The sequence below is a fragment of the Trachypithecus francoisi genome, unplaced genomic scaffold (genome assembly GCF_009764315.1).
Source record: "Trachypithecus francoisi isolate TF-2019V2 unplaced genomic scaffold, Tfra_2.0 Lachesis_group6, whole genome shotgun sequence".
NCBI classification, from domain to species: domain Eukaryota; kingdom Metazoa; phylum Chordata; class Mammalia; order Primates; family Cercopithecidae; genus Trachypithecus; species Trachypithecus francoisi.
The window spans coordinates 87,959,099-87,985,670 of record NW_022681471.1 but is presented as its reverse complement, the minus strand read 5'-3'; the positions used below and the strand labels follow the sequence as shown (position 1 = coordinate 87,985,670).

At 38.5% G+C, this 26,572-nt stretch overlaps 1 protein-coding gene across 1 annotated transcript in view; it reads right to left on the bottom strand.

The window, feature by feature from the left end:
- JADE3 (jade family PHD finger 3) overlaps positions 1 to 26,572 on the bottom strand; it is a 159,325-nt gene that overhangs the window by 28,031 nt on the left and 104,722 nt on the right. The window contains 2 exon segments of the mRNA XM_033202078.1: positions 3,844 to 4,055; positions 7,248 to 7,438. Coding sequence (XP_033057969.1) covers positions 3,844 to 4,055; positions 7,248 to 7,438 — 403 coding nt within the window.

The following is a 26,572-nucleotide window of genomic DNA, read 5'->3' as shown; positions in this document are numbered from 1 at the left end:
CCCTTGTGTTTGTCCACTGCCTGACTCCCGTCCTCCACTCCATGCAATTTCCCTCACCAGGTACACAGTCAACATCATGTGTTCTTTATTTTTATTATTATTATTTTTGAGACAGGGTCTTGCTCTGTCACCCAGGCTGGAATGAGGTGGCATGATCTTGGCTCACTGCAGCCTCGACCTCCTGGGCTCAAGCAATCGTCCTACCTTAGCCTCCCGAGTAGCTAGGAGCACAGGCATGTGCCACTCTGCCCAGCTAATTTTTGTAGAGACAGAGTTTTGCCACACTGCCCAGGCTACTCTCAAAATCCTGGGCTCAACTGATCCACACTTTGGCCTCCCAAAGTGCTGGAATTACAGGTGTGAGTCACAGCACCCGGCCAGCACCAGGTATTCTTTTTCTCTACATTTGCTGTTGTGTTTCCTCTCCTCAGTGAGATTTTAGTAATTTTTTTTCTTTTAATTAACTCTGGCCTACAGAACTCAATGAGATTTTAAGGTCACTAGAGGTAGAGCTGTTATCATCAATTTACCTGAATGCCCCCTATGCTGAGCTTGAGTAGGTGGTTGGATAGAACAAATGTGTTTAGCTCAAGAATTGAAGCTGGACTCTAGGTAGGCTCCTCTCACAACAGCAAGGCATCATTTTATAAGGTTTCTGCCCTTTAAAGCTCTTTGTCTGAGGCCCAGAATGTTTGCTACGAAATGAAAGCAAGCTTCCTCCCTAAAATAGAGTCTCTTTCACACTGGCAGAAGAGAGATCAGAGGCCGGCTCCTGGAATATCCTTTAGCTCCTGGCCAGTCTATGGGCAGAACATCATTTAATGAGCCCTTTTGTGGACTTACTCACGGTCATAAGATCACAGATACATGTAAAAGGACTTGGAATGGCCCTAACTTTCACATTTTTTTTTTTTTTTTGAGATGGTATCTCACTCTGTCACCCAGGCTGCAGTGCAGTGGCGCAATCTTGGCTCACTGCAATGTCTGCCTCCTGGGTTCAAGCAATTCTCCTGCCTCAGTCTCCCAAGCAGCTGGGACTACAGGTACATGCCACCACACCTAGCTAATTTTTGTATAGAGACAGGGTTTCACTATATCGGCCAGGCTGGTATCGAACTCCTGACCTCATGATCCACTCGCCTTGGTCTTCCAAAGTGCTGGGATTACAGGTGTGAGCCACTGTGCCCGGCCCAACTTTCACATTTTTTAAAGAAAAAATGGTAAATTCGTTGTTAAAATCTAAAGGCTACTTATGTACACATCTTTTCTAAAGTACTGACCATAAGTGCATTTTGTCACTGAAGAACAAACACTGAAATGTAATATGGTGTCAGTAAAGAAGAAAAATCATGTTTAATAAATTCAGATGTCAACATGTCCCCATTCTGTTAGGTAGTAAACAAAGCTTCCAAAGCATTTTAAGTCACGTTTCAGCCAACAGAGGGAGCTCTAAGCTAAGTATCTCTTTAGAATCCAAGTAAATATACTCACTTTGGAAGAATCTTATGTGAAACTTTATAGGGTATTAATGTCCCAGCTTTAATACATACCAGTTTACATTCTGCAAGGTCTGGTCAGTTATTGTCATCTCATCTCTTTCTATGTGAGAAAGGGGCATCATTTATAGTCATTATCGGAATCGTTTTCAAGACTAATAAATAGCATTGGAGATAATTATGCTACATTTGATTTTGTTAAAGAACCTGAGAATACTTACTATTTTGTCCCAATTGTAAAGGACAAACATAGGAAATATATACAGATGACCTTTACGTTATTCCTTTTAAGCCTACTACAGATCCATAATTATTTATCTGAAACCTCTAGGGTAAGAAAAATTAGGAAATTCAGAATTGCTCAGATCTTAGGAAAGTATATATAGTATATGACCTAAGTCCCCAGTGGGACCAGGGGCAATACCATATAACCAAACACATTAATAGTTCTCTAACAAAATATATGAGTATTTACACAAAATGGATAAGGACTACAAATGGCCTCATACTGGGTGGGTTCTGGTATTGTCCTCAAATCAGTTCTGATGTGAAACTTCAGCAAAAACGTGTGGCTTTCAGAACTTTATAATTTTGGAATTGCAGAGAAGGGACTGTGGGCTTGTATTGTGAGATATAATACTTAAGTTCATAGTTAAGTGGTAAACATTTTCTGCTGTCACTTAAAGTCTGATATAAATGCCAATAATTGGTAAAGTGAAGACAAATTTTCAAAATTCACTTTGTTAAAGGTAAATGAAGAAAAAGACCCAATTGGTCACATAATAATTCTGAGTACCTTTTACATACAGGGTGGTTAGGTTAGGTGGCACAGGGAATTAAAATAATCTTAAGCCCTGGTTTCTATCTGCTATGTTATCTATTCTAATTATTTTAGTCATTTTATAGCCAGAATGATCTTTCTAAAATACAAATCACATCCTTCAGGGTTGACAGGACAGAACTGAAGTTCCTTAGTTTGTCAGAAGGTCCTTTACACATGTCTCTTGTATCCCTCTCCACCCTCAGTCTCCATGCCCTCCCTACTCTACTCTGCCACTTTATAGTTTCTGAAGCCTTCAGTTGCCTCTGACACACTTTGCCTGCTTTCACTACCCTGTCTGAACATTTCTCCTCTCTGCCTGAACATACATTGCTGGTTTACTTGACATCTCCTTTTGGACATTAAGATTTAGCTTGGATGCTACCTCTTGGAAGTTGTCCCTGACCCTCATTTCTCACAGATGCATTTCCACAGCAGCTTGGACTTATATCTATAAAAACACTTGGCATATGATGCTAAATTGGCAGTTTCCTTATATTTCTTACACCAGACTATGATCTCCCTGGGGGCAGAGGCCATGTCTGCCTCTCTTCATCACTGAGTGTGTCCTCAGCATGCAGCACAATCCTGGCCCATGGAGTACTGTACCTATTTGCTAGATAAATTAACAAAATGAATGAAATATAAACAGGTTCAGAAGAATGAAAAACCACTTAGGGCAAGGGAGTTCAAGAAAAGATCTGAACTAGACCTTGAAAAATATGTAGATTTTTGATAGCTGGGAGATAGGAGGAGGCATTTACAAATTGGAGTGCAGCTGAAACGTGGGAGATAGGACAGTGTCAGGAATATTCATCACTGCACTTGAGTAACCTTACTTTGTTGGAGCATAGTGCTTGTGGGGGAAAAAATGGAAAGAGCTGAGAGGAGGGTTGATATCATAATCATTATTAATTAAAAAGGCAGTGTAGTAGAAAGAATGACAAATAACCAGCTTGGGTAAAGTCACTTCACCTCTCCTGGTATTGTGTAAAATTGAAGAGTTAAACAGTCTTTCACAGTTCTAAAATTCTGTGATCTTTAAAAGTGGGGTGGACCTTCTTAGGAGTGGCATGTTTAGGGGACGGGGGAGGGTCCTGAGTGCCAGAATAAGGAGTCTGGACTTCTATTTGTAGGAAGTGTAAATTCACCAAGGTTACTGACCATGGGTGTAACCTCATGAGGCCATGGAGATTTGAAGGCAGAGGAGAGACCTCAGACAGGCAGCAATGAGATCCCCCTGGGGCAGGGGCCTAGTGGAGAACTGAACAAGGCAATCCCAATGGTCTGGGCACAAAGTGACACAATAAAGACCTGGGTTTAGCCCCATGGGGTAAAGTTAGTCAGCAAGTCATCTTGGTGGTCATAAGAAGTATTGTTTCTAGAGGAAATACTGAAGAACAACCAGGCCAAATCTTTATTTTCACCCTTAAATGCAAGCTGCTACCCAGATATGGGTGCTGGAGATCATCACTGAGCTTGAGAAAGGCTGACCGTAGGGAGGTGACGGTCTCCACTCTCACTAACCTGATGCACACAGACGTTACACTTATCACAGAACACCATATCATTCCCTTCTTCACTGTCTGGAGACCGGCACACATCACAGATCACATCTTCATCATACTCTATGCCTAGCCCTTCCTCTGTCTCAATAGCATGGTTCATATTTTCATGGCAATGGCGTTCCAGGACTTCTACTGTCTTTTCCATAAGATTCTCATCAACTGGCCCACAACCTGCACAGAAATACAAACAATCAATCAACCCATCAGTCAGCTGTCATTCCCAAATCACCTACTGTGAGCCCAGTGCAGGAGTGGGTAGGATTCTAAAGGATAAAAACATCTCTTTCCTGCTCTAAAACAACCAGATTTCAAAAAATCTTTTGCTAGTGCTACTCTAAAATTTACCTATAATCATGTATTAGTGTTTGACACATGAAAGGAGATACATTTCACCATGTTCCTTAGAAGATATATTACTGACCCTTTCGATTTCTTGTCCAAATTCTAGCCAGTCTCCTCTTAAATCTCTATTTTCTCTTATTCCACTGTAGAAGGACTTTCACCAAGCTTTATAATTCTGGACACGATAATTTGTAGCATAGTAATTAAAATCACATAACTATTTGGACATAGTAATTCATTCTTAGCAAGTTAGCTTCAATGAGCATATCTAATGATTATACAAGGAAAATTTCATATGAAAATGTATGAAGCCATAATAGAAAATTCTAGGTCCTATGTGTAGGTGATTACACATATAAAATATTTTGTTTTTCAAATATGACTTTAAAACAAATCTAATAATATTTTTCAATGGCAAACTATAATAACATATAAACCTATTAATATTCACAAAGCTCTAACTTCAATTCTGAATTACCTTCTTTGCTTCCTGATTCCTTTTTCCAGCTATATCTTTATTTTATCTTAGCCTTCCACACTTATTAATCAAATTTTGCGAGAGCACTTACGTATTTATTCTAACAACTTGTAAACTCAGGAATAATCCTCAAAATGATTCAAAACAAACGTACCCAAGTATTCCACTTCATTTGTAATATAAGATGTCCTAGGAAACTTTAGAATTCCACATAAACTATCATTTTAAGGTTGTGGCTACTTATGAAACCAAAAACTGCCCAGGCCTTATGTTTCATTTTTCCAGCCAAGACAAGTTACACAGTTTTTTTTTTTGGAGGAAAGGAATATAGTGTCTGGTTACAACAAAACTTGGATTAAAATTCCAACTTTACCTCATATTAGCTATGTAAACTTTGACAGGTTATTTATCCTCTTTAGGGCTTAGTGTTCTTATCTATGAAATAAGTATAATAATAAGAAACCCACTGATTTGTTGTGAAGCTGAGATGAAGTAATTGCTTAGTATGGTGCTTAATATGTAGTCAGCACTTAAAAAAGTCCTTAACTCATAATACGTTTAATATTGTTTTTAAAAAGTTTACTTTAAGCTCTTAGATACCTCACTGCAATATCATTCACCCTAAAGAAAAGCTTGAGATACTGCAATCCTCTTTTTTTTTGAGACGGAGTCTTGCTCTGTCGCCCAGGCTGGAGTGCAGTGGCAGGATCTCAGCTCACTGCAGGCTCTGCCTCCCGGGTTTAGCCATTCTCCTGCCTCAGCCTCCCGAGTAGCTGGGACTGCAGGCGCCCGCCACCTCGCCCGGCTAGTTTTTTGTATTTTTTAGTAGAGACGGGGTTTCACCGTGTTAGCCAGGACGGTCTCGATCTCCTGACCTCGTGATCCGCCCGTCTCGGCCTCCCAAAGTGCTGGGATTACAGGCTTGAGCCACCGCGCCCGGCCTGCAATCCTCTTTTAAAATTCTTCCAAGCCTAAATGCAATGTGGTATAGTGGATGGGATCCTGGAACAGAAAAAGGTGGTAAGTGGAAAAATCCTTGAAATCTCAATAAAGTCTGAAGTTAAGAGTAATGTACCTGTGTTGGTTTTGTAGTTTTGACATATGTACCATGGTAAAGTAAGATGTTAACATTAGGGGAACTGAAACTGTGAGGTGTATATGAGAACTCCCTGTGCTAACTGCAACTTTTCTGTAAATCAAACTATTCCAAAACAAAAAGTTTGTTTAAAAAACTCATCCAAGGAGAATTAGTTACAAAATACCAAAGGAACCTCACAATAAGGTAGTTTCATGCCAAAGGCAGCCTTGTAATGATTGCGATATCTATGGATATTACATGCATTATGAACACAAGCGCACATTGAGCCATGGATCCATTTGATTATGTTCTCATACTCTGATTTTACTTCTCTGTCAGTCTTTTATTCCCTTCTCTTTGTGGTTGCCACCCTAAATTTACTACTCCCCTCTCCTCTTAGGGGGCAGAGCAAGAAAAGACAAAACAAAAAGCTTTAAAAAATCAAGGAATAAGGACTGGTTACCGGCAGAGTAACTATCATTCCCCATGCCAAACTGCTTTAATATAATTTTAGTTTTTTATTCATGTGCATTCAGATACTAGCCTCAAAAGAAAGAAAGGAAAAAGGGAGGGCAGGAAGAAAAGAAAAACCACTGATCCTTATACTAACAATGAACAAATGTGATTCAAACAAAAATGAAATAAAATGTGATTCAAACAAAAATGAGATCAAATGTATCTTTCACCATATCTTATATGGAGACTTAAAAACAGATGAACAAGAACTGTGTGTAAGTATAAAATGAGTTATCTTTCAGCCTAGCATTTCTCAGTATTGTTGGTATGGTATTGTATGGCATACATTTCCTTTAAAAGCATTAATTATGTTTACTTCCATATGTAAACATAAATTTATTTGCTTTTGTTTCATTTTATTTTTTGAAAATTGTATGACAACTCTAGAACTCTGTGGAAGTAGCTAAGAACTGCTTTGTGAATGTTTTGCCCTAGGCCTGCAACTTTTCTTCCAGGCAGCAAGTCCTGCATTAAGGGGTACTGTCACAGCAATCTGTCAGTTGCAGTGGTGCTGCTCAAGGCTGAAATTGGAGATTCTCTCCAACCCCCTGCCAGAGGGGCCTCTACCTCTGGCCCTGCTCACTGATCACACTGCTTTTCAGGCCAGGAACCTGTCTCAGAATTCTCAACCAGAAGTCCAATCAGCTATGGCCACTCTCAAACTTCCTGAATTGGGAAACAGCTTCATGAAACCTACATGCTATCCTTGATCTGTGCCATTAACTATGAATAAGGAAAGAAAAGGTCATATTTAAATGTTATTGCTCTATTTCTATGTATGCATTTGAAGAAATATCTAACTGAAATAAGATAAAATCAACGAGAAAAATAAATGAAAAGGCCAGAAAAGGAGGCAACAAAATAAAAAGCTAAAGGGTTCTGATAACTTAAAAAACAAACAAACAAAATATGAGTTAAGTCACAACTTACTTGTGAGAAAAGAACTTACCCATTTCTGCAAGGTCTTCATTGAGTTCCTGAAGCCAGAAGATGTCCATGTCATCTAGGTCATAGCGGCAAACAGATGCTGCCAACTCCATGATGTTGATGTAGCCAGGCTCTGTGGTGTCTGGAGTGGAGCAGTGAATATACTTCCGGGGTCGGATAAACAGAACGTCCTTTACCTTCTCAGCTATAATCCTAGAAAAGCAAGAGAAAGACAATGATAACAATCAACAAATGACAGATTCCAGGCACTGAACAGATGGCTAAATGCCCTCTGGGAGGTATGGCAGATTCCTTTCTAGAAAGCAAATGGTTTTACAAATTTAGTTTTGTCATATGCTGTTAACTCACTGACTGCTAACAATATTCTTTATTCACCCTCATGGATCCTGGTTCCCACCATTCTAATTTTTAAAAAAATTTTTAGAGACAAGCTCTTGCTCAACCACCCAGGCTGGAATGCAGTGGGCAAGGTCATAGCCTTACCACAGCCTTGAAGATCCAGTGATCTTCCTGCCTCAGCTTCTCAAGTAGCTGAGACTACAGGCACATGCCACCATGCCTGGCTAACGTTTAGAAAGATTTTTGGGGGGCAAGAGACGGGGTCTCACTATGTTGTCCAGGCTGGTCTTGAATTCCTGGCCTTAAGCAATCCTTCGAACTTGGCCTCCTAAAGTGTGGGATTACTGGCGTGAGCCACCACGACCGGCCCATTCATTCTAATAAAATGCTGTCACGTTAGTGTGTTCTTGGTACAATGGCCACCAAGTTTATTTAGAAGAGGAAACCTGGGAGGGGGTGGTATCTGCACAAAGGCACAGCCAGATTCCATACCAAAGACATATTTCAGCCAAATTAATAATTTTCTGTCATGGAGACAATACTGGATGGTGGTAAAGAAAACAGGCTTTAGTTTCACAGAGGCTTGTTTTTTTCTGCCACTCACTTACATGGTGATCTCAGGCTATTACTTTATTTCTTTGTTTGTTTGTTTATTCATTTATTTTGAGATGGAGTCTTGCTCTGTTGCCTAGGGTGGAGTGCAGTGGCGTGGTCTTGCCTCACTGCAACCTCTGCCTCCGGATTCAAGTGATTCTTCTGCCTCAGCCTCCCAAGTAGCTGGGATTACAGGCACCTGCCACCATGCCCAGCTAATTTTTTGTATTTTTAGTAGAGAAGGGGTTTCACCATGTTGGCCAGGCTGGTCTCGAACTCCTGACCTCGTGATCCGCCCACCTTGGCCTCCCAAAGCACTGGGATTACAGGCATGAGCCACTGTGCCTGGCCACTTACTTTATATAAGGTTCAGTTTTCTTAGCTAAAAAGTAAGGATAACAATCATTAAATATGATAAAAAATAATATCTAGCAAAGACATGGAATCAATCTAAATGTCCATCAATGATAGACTGGATAAAGAAAATGTGATACATATTCACCACGGAATACCAGGCAGCCATAAAAAAAAATGAGATCATATCCTTTGCAGGGACATGGATGGAGTTGGAAGCCATTATCCTCAGCAAACTAACACAGGAACAGAAAACCAAAACCTGTATATCCTCACTTATAAGTGGGAGCTGAATGATGAAAACACATGAACACATGGTAGGGGGAACAACATACACTGTGGCCTGTCAGTGAGGGGAGGGAGAGCATCAGGAAGAATAGCTAATGCATGCTAGGCATAATAGCTTGGTGATGGGATGATCTGTGCAGCAAACCACCATGGCACACGGTTACTTATGTAACAAACCTATACATCCTGCACATGTACCCCTGAACTTAAAATAAAAGTTGAAGGGAAAAAAACGTCAAACTTGTAGGACTATTATAACAATTATATAGAAAAAAGCAGATAAAGTGTTTGGCTTAGTGTATAGTAAAAATAGATGCTCAATAACATCATTGTTATTGTTTTTATATTCCTTATTATTTTCACTATTTATGCAAATGAGTTAAAAGCCAAGAGGCCATGGAGCTATGCACACTCAATCCATTTCCCATCCATACACAATAGCAACCATAAATCTAAGCTCAAGCAGACTGATATTTCCCCTCACCCTTCCTGACATCCAAGAGCTCAAGGCAAGGAAACCAGAGAAAGAATAAATTTTTTTCACGCCAAGTTATTATTGGTAGTTTAAATACTGTATGAGGCCTCAGAAAATTTAACCAAGAGAAAAATCTGGATTACTATTCTGTGGCAATTTTAAAGAACAAGGTGGGCCATCTAAAAAAATAAACAAACACATGTATATCACAAAATAATGAAAATCATTTTTCCGGAAGGCTTCTGGAGCCAGTTTTCTTACTCTAGAGTCATCATCACATATATGGAAGGATTTATAAAATAAACATATTCCAATGAATACACACAAAATATACACAGGCATAGTCCACCCTATAAATGTAGAGAATATTGCCTCCTAAGCATTCTTCCAAAAGCCTCTGATTCCAAATAATGAACCCGAATAAAGCTAGTAACAACTACACACATTTGCACATTTTAATTTTTCTACCATATGAAGTTTTTAAAGCCAAAGGGAACAAATATTTGAGGAAAAATGCAGAAACCTCAAATATTAATTGAAACTAAAATTTTGGGAATTGCTGTTAGAGGCCTGCTTCCAACTGAAACATACTCAACTAAAAGGGTAGGACAGACATATGAATTCTTCGGAGACTATGAGATTAATACGTCATGTTTCTTTAGTGCATGGCCTAGAAGGGACAATATCCAATTTTTTGTCAAGAGTTATCTTTTTCTAAAAGGAAGACCATTTTGCTAACTATTCGTCTCAATTGCCTCAAATTCTGCATGGAACAAGGTAGGCTATAAATGTTTTTGTATACTAATATGCTCATTAAACTTCTGGAAGAAAACAGAGGAGAATATATTTATGACCTTGGGGCAGGCAAAGATATTTTAAATAAGACACAAAAGCCATTAATCATAAAGGAAGAGACTGAAAAATGAAACTAGAACTTCTGGTTATCAAAAGAGACAATTAAGAGAATAAAAAGGCAATCCATGGGACAGGAGAAGATATGTGCAATTGAACATAGACAACAAAGGACTTACATCTACAATATATAATAAACTCTTACAAATTAATTAGAAAAAGACAACCCAATTAAAAGCTGGGCAAAAAACTTAAATAGATACTTCACAAATAAGGCTATCCAGATGGCAAATAAACTTTAAAAAGGTTCTCAACCTCATTAGTTATCACGGAAATGCAAACTGAAATTACAATCACTATTATCTACCAGAATAATTAAACTTAAAAAGACAGTCCGAAAATTGAAAATACTAAATGTTGGTAAGGAAATGGACGAAACAGATTATCTCTTATGCTGCTGGTGGGAGTGTGAATTCGAACAACCACTTTGGCAGCAGATATTATAGCTGAACATACACATACCCATGATCTGGCAAACCCACACTAGGTATATACTTAGCAAAGTGTACACAGATGCATACCAAATGATGAATAAAAAGGCTCATATCAGCATTTTTATAGTACGTAAGAACTGGAAACAACCCAAATATGTATCAAGAGCAGAATAAAAAATATGGCATATTCACACAATACATGACACAGAAGTGAAAATTAATGAATTACTACATCCAACAGCATGGATGGATGGCAAAATCGTACTGATGAGCAAAACAATCCAGTCTCAAATGACTGTATACTGTAGGAGTCTATTTATAGGAAGCTCAAAAACTGTCAAAACTGTTACCTAAGGTGAGGGAGGTCAGTTACTGGCAGGGAAAAGAAGGAGGGGTTCTGGAATGTTGGTAATATTTTCTTTTTTTTTTTTAGGCAGTTCTCAGTGGCATGACCACAGCTAACTGCAGCCTCAACCTCCTGGGCTCAAGTGATCCTGCCACCTCAGCCTCCTGAGTAGCTGAAACTACAGGTGCACACCACCACGATGGCTAGTTTTAAAATCTTTTGTAGAGATGGAGTCTGTGTTGCCCAGGCTAGTCTTGAACTCCTGGGCTCAAGTGATACTCCCATCTTGGCCTTGCAAAGTGCTGGTATTACAGGCATGAGCCACCGTGCCCAGCCATGTTTTATTTCCTGATCTGGGTGGCAGATAAACGAGTGCATTTAATTTGTGAAAATTCATTGAGCTGTACAGCTTTGTGTACCTTTCTGTGTGGACATTAGACTTCAATGCAAAATTTACAATAATGATAATGACAGCAATGTCATCTCACTCATCTTCCTCGTGTATCTTGAACTAAAGGTCTGCATCTAAGGACCGAGTCCATGACAATAAATTATATACTAAAACAGTAACACCAACTACGAGAAAATATGTGGGTAAAAGATGAAGTTAATATAAACTCACAAGGAGAAATTACTGTATTATAATGATAGAGGGGGAAGGGATGTGAGAATTAGTGAAAAAATATGTTTGGGATTTTAAAATGCAGCTTCAATATCTTCGAGTATATATAACATGGCTAAAGCTGGAGGAAATCCCAGGATTATCCCCCCTGGATGGGTGATTTTCTTTCTTGGCTATGTACTATGGATATAGATACTTTTTTTTTTTTTGAAACCAAGTCTCACTCTGTTGCCCAGGCTAGAGTGCAGTGGCATAATCTCAGCTTACTGCAACCTCTGCCTTCCGGGTTGAAGTGATTCTCCTGCCTCAGCCTCCCAAGTAGCTGGAATTACAGGCACATGCCACCACGCCAGGCTAATTTTTGTATTTTTAGTAGAGACGGGGTTTCACCATGTTGGCCAGGCTGGTTTCAAACTCCTGACCTCAGGTGATCCACCCGCCTTGGACTCCCAAAGTGGTGGGATTACAGGCGTGAGCCACCGCGCCTGGCCTGACACACTCTTTAAATGGTCACTAGACCATTGACCAAATCAGCAAAAGCTCACAAGCCTAGAGGCATGAGCAATTTTGTTAGGATGAGGTAACCTCAACTTTCAATTTGGATGCTTGCGTGTAAATGAATGTTGTAATAACTTTCCAGAGGACTAGCCTTTGGTGAAAGGACCCACAATCACACCTGCTCTCCAGGGAAGGCTAGTGGCTGGATCAGTACTACCTCTGGCCCCTGTGGATACTGCTGTGCCAACTGAGGAGGCAATAAAAAGGTAACTGCAGTCACTCTAACCTGATCTATGGTCTCCTCCAGTGTCTTATACACAGAGACCTCTCAGTGTCTCTACAGTTGATCTAAATATTTGGCAGGTACAGACTATGCTACATTTCCTAATAAGTGGATTAGAATCATTTGTGAACACTGCAGAAGCTGCATAAAACCAAAACCTCGTAGGTTTTGTAAAGGTTTGAAATAAATGCCTTAAAAATGAACTGGATAAGAGTTGGGTGTGGTGGTATGCTCCTGTAGTCCCAGCTACTCAGGAGGCTGAGGCAGGAAGATCACTTGAGCCCAGGAATTTGAGGCTCTAGTGAGCTATGATTACACGACTGTACTCCAGCCTGGGTGACAGAGTGCGACCTTATCTCTAAACACACAAATAAAACTAACTAGATAGTAGTTACTGTAATAACAACTCTAGGAATAGTTTCCCAGATGATCCTTGTTCATACTACCACTCTGGGATAACCACTTCTCTCCAAGCCTCCATGACTTAATCTATAAAACAAAGGACAATGATAACCCCTGCGACAGATGGTATTTTCCAAATACCACATTCTTCTACAATGTGACTTTGTCATCTTCATCAAGTAGTGAAGTCTATCTTCTTCCCCTTAAATAGGGGAGGGCTTGTGATGGTTTTTGATCAGTAGAAGTGATGCCATGAGAACTGCAAGGCTGGGTCATAAAATGGAATGCAGCTCCCTCCTGGTTTGCAGGAATGCATGCATTTGGAGCCCTGTGCCTGAGGCCTGTAAGAAATCTGACTATGCTGAGGTTGTTAGTCATGAGGAAGCCAAACTAATGGGAAGGCCATGTGTAGTCTATGTTATCCAAGCCCAGGGATGGGCTGTTACACAGATATGCAGTGAATAAGCCTTCAGTTGATTCCAGTGCCCAGCTATTGGGTCACTCTCAAACTTTGTCTTCTTTGATGAGGCCCTAGACACATCATGGAGCAGAGAGAAGCCATCCCCACTGTGCCCTATCTGATTTCCTGACCCACAGAATCAATGAGTATAACATAGTTGCTCTAAGCTGCTAAGTTTGGGGGCAAATTATCATCAGCAACAGTAACTGGCACAACTGCAAAAGGACTGTTTTAATTTTAAATAAGATAAACGTGTGTGAAAGTGCTCTGTACATTGTGCTCCTTACTGAATTCTCATAATTGAAAGTAAAAGTGATAGAATGCTGCTGCCTGAAATGGGATGAAAAAGGAGGTGTGGGAAGAAGGAGATGGGGTGAAGAGAGTACAGGGAGATGGGAGAGGCCTAGATGACCAAATACAGCAGTGGAGTGGGAGGCAGGCATGTGTTCCCATTTATCATTAGGGGTTGTTCTCTTGACTTACTATATGAAATAGAGATATATTTTGAAAATAGAGTTAACAGGATATCCTGTTATATCGACTATGGGATATAAGACAATGAAGAATCAAAGATGACTAAGAATTTTGGCTTAAACTGAAAAGACAGAGTTACAGCTAGAAGGATAGATTTTTCTATCAGCTAAACCTAGAAAACTACAAATAGAACTGGTTTGGGAAGATCAGTAGTTCAGTTTGGGACATTTTTAGTCTGAGATGTCTACTGGACATCCAAGTGGAACTGTTGAATTGGCAGTTACATATTTGAGTCTAGGGTTTAGTAAAGAAAGTACTGATCTCCATAGTCCAGTAAGTCCAGAGTTTACATTGCAAGGGGAAATAGGGACCTATCTGTATCCAATCATTTCCTCTTTCAGTTTTATTAACGATGCAGAAGTATATATTGTTAAGTGAAAAAAGCAAGTTATAGAATAATCCCATTTATTTATATATACATATATGCGTGTGTATAAGCATATACTACATAGTTAATTTTTTTGTATTCTGATTTTTATTGGTATAATAATCCGTAATTTTAAAAACATACACACATGCACACACAGTAAAACTTCATTAATCACTGTGTATTATACAACTTACAATGTTTGTTTGCTTTCAACAAAAAATGAAACATTGTTTTCCTTCCATTGGAATCTTACTGCAATAGAAACTGATTAAAATATATAAATGAATACCCAAAAAGAAATATCTGAAGCTCGCTGTTAATGACTCAAAAGCCTTCAGTCTACCTAGACACATGTAATAGGGTTAATACCATCTTTATTTGTTGAACTCACTTTCGAAAAATTTCTTTTGGTAGTCAATGCTTACCTAAGCAGCTATAATTTACAGTGTAAGATGGCTCTGTAATCTCTGTACCCCTCCCCTCAATCACCACATATATACATTATACTGAACTAACAGGAAAACTGCAGAAAGGACAGTGAAACAGATGGGAAAATCTCATCTGAAAGCCAGAAAAAAGATTCTGAAAGGATGTGCTCTATCTACTCTTATATCTCCCTCATCCATTTTCAGTTACTATAGCATGAGTAGAGTAATTCTAGCACCCAAGGATCAAGTCAATTAATTTATATATATATCCAAAATTACTGCTCTAAGTCCATTAGGAAATAAAATGCTAAAGTATTTTGATAATCTTATAAATTAGTTAATAAAAAGCAAGAGTGTACTTTGGTCTTATTAGTAAAGTTTCTCTAGCTGACTAACCTGTCTATAGGCAACAAAACAAGTAACTCAAGACAGGCATGGTAGCTTGTGCCTGTAGTTCCAGCTCATCACGAGGCTGAGGCGGGAGGATAGCTTGAGCCCAGGAGTTTGAATCTAGCCTGGGTAACATAGCAAGACCTGTCTCTTAAAAAAAAAAAAAAAGACAAACGTTAAAAATACTACAACTGTGGTAGATCAAAGACGGCTACAAATCCTTTGATATGTCTTTTATTGAGAAATGGGGTCTATTTTCCTCTCCTTCAATTTCGGAGCCCTCTGCAACTGTCCTAATAAAATAGAGTGGAATTAATACTGTGTCAGTTTCTGGGCCTAAGCTTTGAAATGAGCACCTTCCACTTCTTACCTCTTAAAACATTCACTCTTGGAGTCCTGAACTGCCTGTAAGAAGTCAGACTATCCTGCTGAGACACTAGGTGGAAAGATCCTAAGACTATATGGAAATCTGTATAGTGCAGATCATAGCATCAACTACAGGGTTACAGTGGTGAATAAAACCAGTAAGGTTCCTGTGCTCTCATAGCTTTGACTTTGTAATGCCACTATCAAAGAACAGCAGAGAAGTGCTAGGTGTTCACCAAACCCTATTTCCATTTCCACCTCTGCACATAGCAAGACTGCGTTCTCCAGCCCCCTTTGCTATTAGGTGGGCCATAGGAGTGAGTTCTGGCTAATGATATATAGGTGGGTAAGTCACTTCAAAGCCTACCCCCGCTTCCCCCTAGAAAAAAATCCCAACTGTATAACCCTCCACACACTTTTCTTGCTGACTGGATTCAGAAGTTAGAGAGTAGAAAAGAGAATGCATAGTAAATAAAGGCACCATTCATAAAAAGAGCTTGTGTCCCTAAATAACTGTGTGGGGCAGAAGGGATCCACATTCAAACCCACATTGGATGGAGGCATGTGCGAAATATAAAGACTTCATTGTGTTAAAATGCTGAGACTGGTTGGGCGAAGTGGCTCACACCTGTAGTCCCAGCTACTCAGGAGGTTGAGATAGGAGGATCTCTTGAGCCCGGGAGGTAGAGGCTGCAGTGAGCTATGATCATGCCACTGCACTCCAGCCCGAGTGACAGAGAGCCTGTCTCAAAAAAAAAAAAAAAAAAAAAAAAAAAGATGCTGAGACTTTTGAGGATGTTTGCTATAACTGGCATATTCCAATACATAAGAATTATTTCCCAATATTTTCAAGTACATTTTAACTTAATTTACCATTGTATTACATTAGATTAATTCCTTTTTTTTTTTAGACAGTCCTGCTCTGTCGCCCAGGGTGGAGTGCAGTGGCACAATCTTGGCTCACTGCAACCTCTGTCTCCGGGTTCAAACGATTCTCATGCCTCAGCCTCCTGAGTAGCTGGGATTACAGGCATGAGGCACCACGCCCAGCTAATTTTTTTGTATTTTTGGTAGAGATGGGGTTTCACCATGTTAGCCAGGCTGGTCTCGAACTCCTGATCTCAAGCGATCCACCCACCTTGGCCTCCCAAAGTGCTGGGATTACAGGCATGAGCCACCACACCCGGCCAGATTCATTCTTAAATTTCTCTAACAGATTTACATTTTGTAATATTTTCTCCATACAAGTGAGATTTCCATCAACAGAAACTAAAGTCACTAACCAATTGGGTTTTAATTTTACCAAAACTAATATGAAGTAGCAAGCCCAAAGTAATACATTCAACATTTTTTGTTTTTACATTCTGATACTTTCCATATGTTATTGTGAATTGCTATAACATACTTTATTAAAAACCTTTAGCGCAGAATTAAGGAATGTCATCATGCTTTCAATGCACTCTGACTTACAATTTTTAAAATCTGGAAGGTGGAAATAATTTTTACAATTCAACAATTACTAACATAGTAATACATAATCACTGAAGATAAGAGTTTTAAAACTAAAAATAATTATTGCAAGGGATTGTTATAGAACACTTACATTCATTTAAACCTAGCAATTACATTGGAAGAGAACATTATTATTTATGGTTTTTGAGAATAAAGCTATCTTTTAATTTCAAAAACTGTTTAAACACCCTCTCAATTAGTGTAAATAGCCATATTGTTATGAGGCACTTCCTTAACTTCCAGGAGTTTTGTAAACTATAAAAACAACAACAACCAACACACACACAAAAGGAAAACTAACACAAAAGTTATAAAATTAACCAATAAAAATTAACATAATGCTGTTTTGTTATGTAGGGTGGGAAAACAGTAACATATAAGATGTCTTCAAAAAGTTCATGGAAAATAAAAAACTGTATGTAGGTTTCAAAAATTTACACAAAAATAAATTCATACTAACTTTTACAGGCACTAAGAAGGGTAAGACATCCGTTTGAAAAGGGCACCTATTAGAGCAATATAAATTTGGCTAAAATTGAAACAAAAACAAACATCAAATTTATGGTGAAATCTGGGTAGAAGAAAGGAGAAATCGCTGTTTTACAAAAAGTTCACGGGGACAATGCCCCAAAGAAATCAGCAGTTTACAAATGGCTGGCTTGTTTTAAGAAGGGAAGAGACAAAGTTGAAGATAAAGCCCACATTCACATCATTTTCACATCGCATCAATTTGCAAGGAAAAAATTCATTTTGTTCATGCCCTAATAAAGAGGACTGATGATTAATAGCACAAACAACAGCCAACACCACAGATATCTCAACTGGTTTAGCTTACAGTCACAATTCTTCAGTCACAACTCTGACTCAAAAATTAAAGTTAAGCAAACCTTCCACTCAATGGGTGTTGAAACTGGTTACAGCCAGATCAGCTACAGACAAGTGCAGAGCTTTCCATGGAAATTTTAAACAAGTGGGATCAAGATCCTGAAGCATTTCTTTGAAGAACTATTAACAGGAGATGAAACATGGCTTTACTAGTACAATCCTGAAGACCAAGCACATTCAAAACAATGGCTACCAAGAGGCGGCAGTGGTTCAGTCAAAGCAAAAGTGGATCAGTCAAGAGTAAAGGTCATAGCAACAGTTTTTGGGGATGTTCAAGGCATTTTGCTTGTTGACTTTTTGGAGGGCCAAAGAATGATAACATCTGCTTATTATGAGTGTTTTGAAAGAGTTACCCAAAGCCTTACAGAAAACTGTTCAAGAAATCTTTACCAGAACCTCCTTTGCTATCACAATGCTCCAGTTCATTCTTCTCATCAAACAAGAGTAATTTTGTGAGAGTTTCAACGGGAAATCATTAAGCATCCACCTCACGGTCCTGTTTTGGCTCCTTCTGACTTCTTTTTGTGTTCTAATCTTAAAAAAATCTTTAAGGGGTACCCATTTTCCTTCAGTTAATAATGCAAAAGAGACTGCATTGACATGGGTAAATTCCCAGGATGCTCAGTTCTCTAGGGATAAACTAAATGGCTGGTATCATTGCTTACAAAAGTGTCTTGACCTTGATGGTGCTTATGTTGAGAAATTAAGTTTATATTTTAAATTTTCATCTCTTAATTCCATTATTCCAGGAACTTTTAAAAAGTTCCCTTGTATTTGGACAGAGTGAAGCATAAAGTACAAGAAATTAGCCTCTCAAACTAGAAAAAAAATTTTAAGTCACTTTGGTATATTTGTGAAACAGGAGATTAAAAAAATAAAACTGGCTGGGTGCGGTGGCTCATGTTTGTCATCTCAGCACTTTGGGAGGCCAAGATGGGATGATTGCTTGAGGCCAGGAGTTTGAGACCAGCCTGGACAACACAGCAAGATCCATCTCTAAAAAAATAATAAAAAATAACTAGGTATAGTGGCATGTGCCTGTAGTCCCAGCTAATTGGGGAGGCTAAGGCAGGAGGATTGCTTGAGCCCAGGAGTTCAAGATTACAGTGAGCTATGATTGTGCCACTGCATTGCAGGCTGGGCAACAGAGAACGAGACCCTGTCTCTGAAAAAAGAACTAAGATTTCAAAATATAAAACTAGGACTTCTTGTTAATTCAATAACTATGCTTTCTTTCATAGCAGCCTGACTTATAAGGAATACATGGAACCAAGGTAGGTGGGTTTGGGGTACAGTGTTCATCAATTTCAAAAAGGAAGCTGCCTAACAAATGGTGTTGTGACAACTAGATATCCACACCTAAAAAAAAAATGAACTTGGACCCCTAATACCTCAAGCCAGATACAAAAATGAACTCAAATGGATCAAAGACCTAACTGTAATAGCCAAACTATAAAATTCTTAGAAGAAAATATAGGTGTAAAACTTCTTGACCTTGGTTTAGGCAATATTTGATATTTCTTGGATATAACATCAAAAGGACAAGCAACCAAAAAAAAAAAAAATGGATAAACTGGACTTCATCAAAGTTAAAAACTTTTTTTTGAGGCAGGGTCTCACTCTGTCACCCAGGCTGGAGTGCAGTGGTGTGTTCATGGGTCACTGCAGCCTTAAACTCCTGGGCTCAAGCAATCCTTCCACCTAAGTCTCTTGAACAGCTGGGACTATAGGTATGTGCCACCATGGCTGGCTAATTGTTTTATTTTTTGTAGAGATGAGGACTTGCTATGTTGCCTATGATGGCCTTGAGATCCTGGTTTCAAGCCATCCTCCCACCTCAGCCTCCCAAAGTGTTGGGATTACAGGTGTGAGCCACTGCATCTGGCCCAAAATTAAAAACTGTTGTTCCTCAAAGGACACCATAAGGAAAGTAAAAAGGGAATCAATAGAATGGGAGAAAATATTTACAAATCATATTTTCGATAAGAGACTTGTATCCAGAATATGTAAAGAACTCTTATGACTCAACAATAAAAAGACTGCCCATAAAAAGAATTAAGTTAAGGATCTGAATAATTTCTCCAAAGACAACATAGGAGGTATGCATGGATGCAGTATTAAAAAATGGGACATTCTAGAACACTGGTGGTCAGGGAACTTTGTTGCCCTATTCATTAAAGGGTCAGATTTTCAGCAGCCAAGGACATACATACTCAAATGAATGTGATGGGGCTTACAAGAAGTGAACTGAGATGACTCATTCTGGCTGTGTGAACAGCAGCATTTCATAGAAGACAAAGATAAATCTTGTGTTTTCTGACCTCATAAAGACTTTTTGTGATAAAGTAGAAAAGGTCTCTTGAAAAGATATATAAATGGCTAAGAGGGACATCAAGAAAAGTTGTTCAACATCATTAGCCATTAGACAAGTGCAAATCATAATCACAGTGAAATACACTTCATACCCACTAGAAAGGCTATAACAAAGAGACAGACAATAACAAGTATCAGTGAGGATGTGGAGAAAATGTAACCTTCACACATTACTGACAGGAATGTAAAATGTTGCAGATGCTATAAAAAATAGTTTGACAACTCCTCAAAATGTTAAAGATGGAGTTACCATATGACTCAATAATTCTATTCCTAGGTATGTACCCAAGAGAAAAGAAAACATATGTGCATTCAAAAACCTGTATGAATTTTCTTCTAGAAGACCTGATTAAAATAAAAAAAAAAAACTGTATGAGGATGCTTGTAGCACCATTATTTGTAACAGCCCATATGTGGAAACAACCCAAATATCCATCAACTGCTGAATGGATTAACAAAATGTGGTATATCCATATAACATAATATTATTTGGTCATAAAAGTAATGAATATTGATACATGTAACACAGAAGAATTTTCAAAACGTTATGTTAAATGAAAAAAGTCAGACTCAAAATGCCATACATTGTATGATTCCATTTATATGAAATGTCCAGAACGGGCAGATCTACAAGAACAGAAAGCAGACTAGTGGTTGTCAGGAACTCAACAGGCCCTTCTCAATTCATATGTTAAAGACCTAACCTATGATATGACTTTATTTAGAGACAGGGCCTATAAGTAGGTAATAAGGTTATGAGAGGTCACAAAGATGGGGCCTTAGTCTGATAGGGCTGGTGTCCTTATAAGGAGACACCCCAGAGTTCCACCCCCACAAACTGTGTGCACATACAGAAGAGGAAAGGCCATGTGAGGACACAGTGAGAAGGTGGCTGTTTACACACTAGGAAGAGAGGCCTCACCAGACATCAATCCTGACGACACTTTGATCTTGGACTTCTAGACTCTAGAACTATGAAAAAATAAATTTTTGTTCTTTAAGCCACCCAGTCTGTGGTATTTTGTTATGGCAGCCCTGGTAGACTAACACAGTGATTGCCAGGGGCTGGGGGAAGGGAAGAATGACTAGTAACTGCTAATAGATGTGGGATTTCTTTCTAGGGTGATAAAAACGTTTTGGAATTACATAGGGATGACAGTTGTATAACTCCGTGAATATACTAAAAACCATCACACAATGAAAAAGGGTGAATTTTATGGTATGTGAATTCTATCTTGATTTAAAAATGTACATGGCTGGGCGCGGTGGCTCACGACTGTAATCCCAGCCAAGGCAGGCGGATCACCTGAGATTGGGAGATCGAGACCAGCCTGACCAATGTGGAGAAACTCCGTTTCTACTAAAAATACAAAATTAGCCGGGTGTGGTGGCACATGCCTGTAATCCCAACTACTCGGGAGGCTGAGGCAGGAGAATCAGTTGAAACGGGGAGAGAGGTTGTGGTGAGCCTAGATCGCGCCACTGCACTCCAGTCTGGGCAACAAGAGCGAAACTCTGTCTCAAAATAAATAAATAAATAAATAAATAAAAATAAAAAATTATAATAGGTGAATTATCTCATCTAAAAAAATCTAAGAAAAGCAAGCTGCACATTTATGAAAACCACAGAGGTCATGTGACAAACTTAGAATTTGATCTGACTGAGGAACTCAGTAAAATTTCCCTATCTCCCATTCTCCTATTTTGATTTAAAACATCACTTATTAGTTGCAATGTTGTGTCTACTTACATTAAACTCTTTCAATCAAGCACTTGAGAAAGTGAAAAAATCTTTCTTTTTTTTTGAGATGCCCGGCCAAAATAACTTTTTATTTTAGTGTAAGAAAGGCAAGTGGGCCAGGCATAGTGGCTCACACCTGTAATCTCTGCACTTGGGGAGGCTGAGGTGGGAGAATTGCTTGAGCCTGGAAGTTCGAGACCAGCCTGGGCAACATAGGGAGATCCCATCTCTACAAAAGATACAAAAATTAGTCAGGCATGGTGGTGTGCGCCTATAGTCCCAGCTACTTGGAAGGCTGAGGTGAGAGGATCCCTTGAACCTGGAGGTCGAGGCTGCAGTGAGCTGTGATTGTGCCACCTTGCTCCAGCCTGGGCAACACAGTGAGATCCTGTCTCAAAAACGAAAAAAAAAAAAAAAAAAAAAGGAATGCAAATGGTGAAAATGGAAGGCTTAGTCCCTCCTGCTCTCATCTTTGTTTTTCTTACTTATATTTTGGTTCTTCTCAAATTTTCTTAATTAACATTCACCATTTTCCTCTTGGTTCCTTTTCATGTTCTCCTTACAACAACACATATTTATCGAAAACCTTTTTATCTGAACAGTAGGGGTTCTGCCCTTAGGTAGTTTACAGTCACAACTTGTCTTTCTCCTTTTCTAACCACCCATGATTGTGTCTTCGTGTAGCCACTATCACATTTCTTTTTGAGACAGGGTTTTGCTCTGTTACCCAGGCTGGAGTGTAGTGGTACGATCATGGCTCACTGCAGCCTCAACCTCCCAGGCTCAAGCGATCCTTCCAACTCGGCCTCCTGAGCAGCTCGACTACAGGCGCATGCCACCATGCCCAGCTAATTTTTTTACTTTTTGTAGAGACGAGGTCTCACTATGTTGCCCAAGCTGGTCTTGAACTCCTGGGCTCAAGTAATCTTCTCGCCTTGGCTTCCCAAAGTGCTGGGATTATAGGTATGAGCCACTACACTCGACCCCACTATCACATTTTCTTACCCATCTATACATACACACACCTTTACTTGTGATGATTGTTCATATAAATATTTATAATGTGTCTATGTGTATATATGAATATAAAAGTATTATATTCATCATATACATGATTGGGGTATAACTGACATACAATAACTATATATTTTAAATGTATAAAGTTTTGACACACACATCTACATACATTTGTGCAACTAGCATCACAACCAAGATAATGTGTCCATCACCCCCAAAAGTTTCCTTGTATCCTCCTGCTTCCCTGTCTCCTCCCAGAAAACCAATTATCTGCTTTCTGTCACTAAGATTACAGATAGTCCTTGCTTTGCATGGTGGTATGATACTGTAAAAATGACTGTGCAAGCTGAAACTGTGAAAAGTAATCTTAATAAACATGGGGAAAACTATCATTGTTTAATAACCTTTAAAATTTTGCCAAAACATTAAAAAGCTATACTCCCATTGACTATAAACATATAGGGAAATAAAAAATAATAAAACCAATATGTATTTAGTATACTATAATTTGAAACACTAGAAACATTGAGAATTACACTTTTACTTATTTGTAAAAACTTATTAAGAGTACAGTGCTTAACTCCCTTTCACTGTATAACTTACAACATGGAGTAAGCACCTTTTCTATCCCTTGGTAAATTGTCATACTCCCTTCTAAGTGTGGATTAGTTTCCAACATTTTGCTCTTTGTGCTTTCAATGTTGTAAAATACTTCCAAGAATTCCTTAATGTGCACTTTTTCACTAGTATCACTTCCTCTGGGACATCTTCACTCTTTTCACCATAACCATTTTCTTCATTTATGTTGATAAGTCTGCCTTCACTAAGTTCTTTTTGGCTGTAAACCTAGAGCTTCTAAAACAGCAGCATATCCCCATATTCCCATGGTTAGCTATTTCTTTTATAACTCCATTCATCTTTGATTGAAATTTCTCTTCTACTGTTATCACTTTTTATTTCTTTCAATGTTTCGTAGAATTCTCCAGTGAAACCATCTGGGCTTGGAGGTATTTTTAGGGGAAGTTTTAAATTACAAATTCAATGTTACTATAACTTTGGGGCTATTCAAATGATCTATTTCACGTGGGTTGAGTTTGGTAGTTTGTTCAGGGAACCTCCAAGGAAGGCAGGAAAAATAAAACAGAGAAATGAAAAACAGAACACACACACACACACACACACACACACACACACACACACAATAAAAGGGCACACTGAAGTCCTAACATATTACTAATTGCATCAAATATAAGTGGTCTAAACCAATTAAAAGACAGATTGACACAGCAGATTTAAAAATATGATCCAAATATATGCTGTCTAAATAAAACATACTTAAAATACAAGGATAGAAGTAGGTTGAAAGTAAAATAATGGAGAAAGACATATGATGCAAACATCACTCAAAAGAAAGCAAAAGTGACTATATTAACATCAGATAAAGTAGACTTCATAGTAAAGAAAATTACCAGAGATGAAGAGGATTATATAATGATAAAAGTGTCATTCCATCAAGAAGACATAGCAATCATAAATGTGTGTGCACCAAACAACAGTGCTCCAAAACATGTGAGGCAAAAATGAACTGAACTCAAAGGGGAAATGGACAAATCCTGATTGTAGCTATAGGCTTCAACCTCTCTCAGTAATTGATAGAACCAATAAACAGAAAATCAACAAGAGTACAGAAGAACTCAACACTACCACCAAGAGAGTTGAAAGAATTGACATTTATGGAATACTCTATGCAACAGCAGCAGCATACACTTATTTTTAAGCACCCATGGAACATGTACTATGACAGATCATATCCTGGGCCATAAAATAAACCTCAACAAATTAAACAACTGGAATTATATAGAGTGTGTTTTCTGATCACAGTGGAATCAAAACTAGAAACTGGCGGCACACAGTGGCTCACACCCATAATTCCAGCACTTTGGGAGGCCAAGGTGGGAAGACTACTTGAGCCCAGAAGTTTGAGACCAGCCTGGGCAATATAGTGAGATCTCATCTCTTAAAAGAAAATAATAAAATGCTCCAAGTCTAAGATATAAGAACATTAAGAAATTTTTTCTTTGGTGTGGCTGTATTCTTAAATTCTACATTAAGTGACTTTTTTTTTTTTTTTTTTTATACTTTTAAGTCTAGGGTACATGTGCACAACGTGCAGGTTTGTTACATATGTATACTTGTGCCATGTTGGTGTGCTGCACCCATCAACTCGTCAGCACCCATCAACTCGTCATTTACATCAGGTATAACTCCCAATGCCATCCCTCCCCATAATAGGCCCCGGTGTGTGATGTTCCCCTTCCAGAGTCCAAGTGATCTCATTGATTAATTCCCACCTATGAGTGAGAACATGCGGTGTTTGGTTTTCTGTTCTTGCGATAGTTTGCTGAGAATGATGATTTCCAGGTGCATCCATGTCCCTACAAAGGACACAAACTCATCCTTTTTTATGGCTGCATAGTATTCCATGGTGTATATGTGCCACATTTTCTTAATCCAGTCTGTCACTGATGGACATTTGAATAATGAAAAATGTAAACACATTTATATGATGTTATTCTGAAAATTTACAGACATTAACATTTCTTTTTAAGCTTTGTGGTTTTAATTTTGCACTAAAAGTAGACATACACATTTATTTTTCTGCTAAGCAGTTTTCTTCTTAAATTATCAGTCTCATATGGTGTGACATTTAATGGTGATTTTTTTTAAACGGAAAAGACACCTTTCTTGTTTCAAATCTTTGTATACATATCTAAGATGGAATTTTACTAAAAAATAAAAGTGACAGTATTTAGTATAAAAAAAAGAAAATAAAAAAAAACTAGAAATCAATAACAGAAAGATAACAAGAAAACCTCCAAACACTTGGAAACCAAAAATCACACTTTGAAATAATCCATGGGTGAAAGAAGAAATTTCAAGAGAAGTTAAAAAAAAATACACTTAAGAGAATGAAAATGAAATTCAACATACCAAAATTTGTGAGACACGGTTAAAGCAGGTGCTGAGAGGAAAATTTATAGTACTATATGCTTACATTAGACAAGAGAAAAAGCTTCAAATCAATAAATTAAGTTCTCAACACTAGAAACGAGAAAAAAGGAGCAAAATAAACCCGAAGTAAGCAGAAGGATAAAAATAATAAAGACCAGGAATCAATGAGATTAAAAACAGAAAAGTAATGGGCTGGGTGCACTGGATCACACTTGTAATCCTAGCACTTTGGGAGGCCGAGGTGGGCAGACTGCTTGAGCCCAGGAGTTCAAGATCAGCCTGGGCAACATGGTGAAACCCCTGTTTCTACAAAAAAAAAAAAAAAACAAACCAAAAAACAAAAATTAGCCCGGCATGGTGGCATGCACCTGTAGTCCCAGCTACTTAGGAGGCTGAGGCAGGAGGATCACTTGAGCCCAAAAGGTCCAGGCTGTAGTGAGCTGTGATCATGCCACTGTACTCCAGCCTGAGTGACAGAGTAAGACCCTGTCTCTAAAAACAAAACAGAAAAATAAAAAGAGTGTTCTGTGAAATGATCAAGATAACTGACCAACCCATAGCAAGAAAAAAAGATAAGACAAAAATTGCCAATAATAGGAATGAAAGAGGGATACTATTTTTTTTTTAACTTGTTTCAAGTATGTTCACAACTGTTCACTGAAGCATTTTTATGTTGGCTGTTTTAAAATCT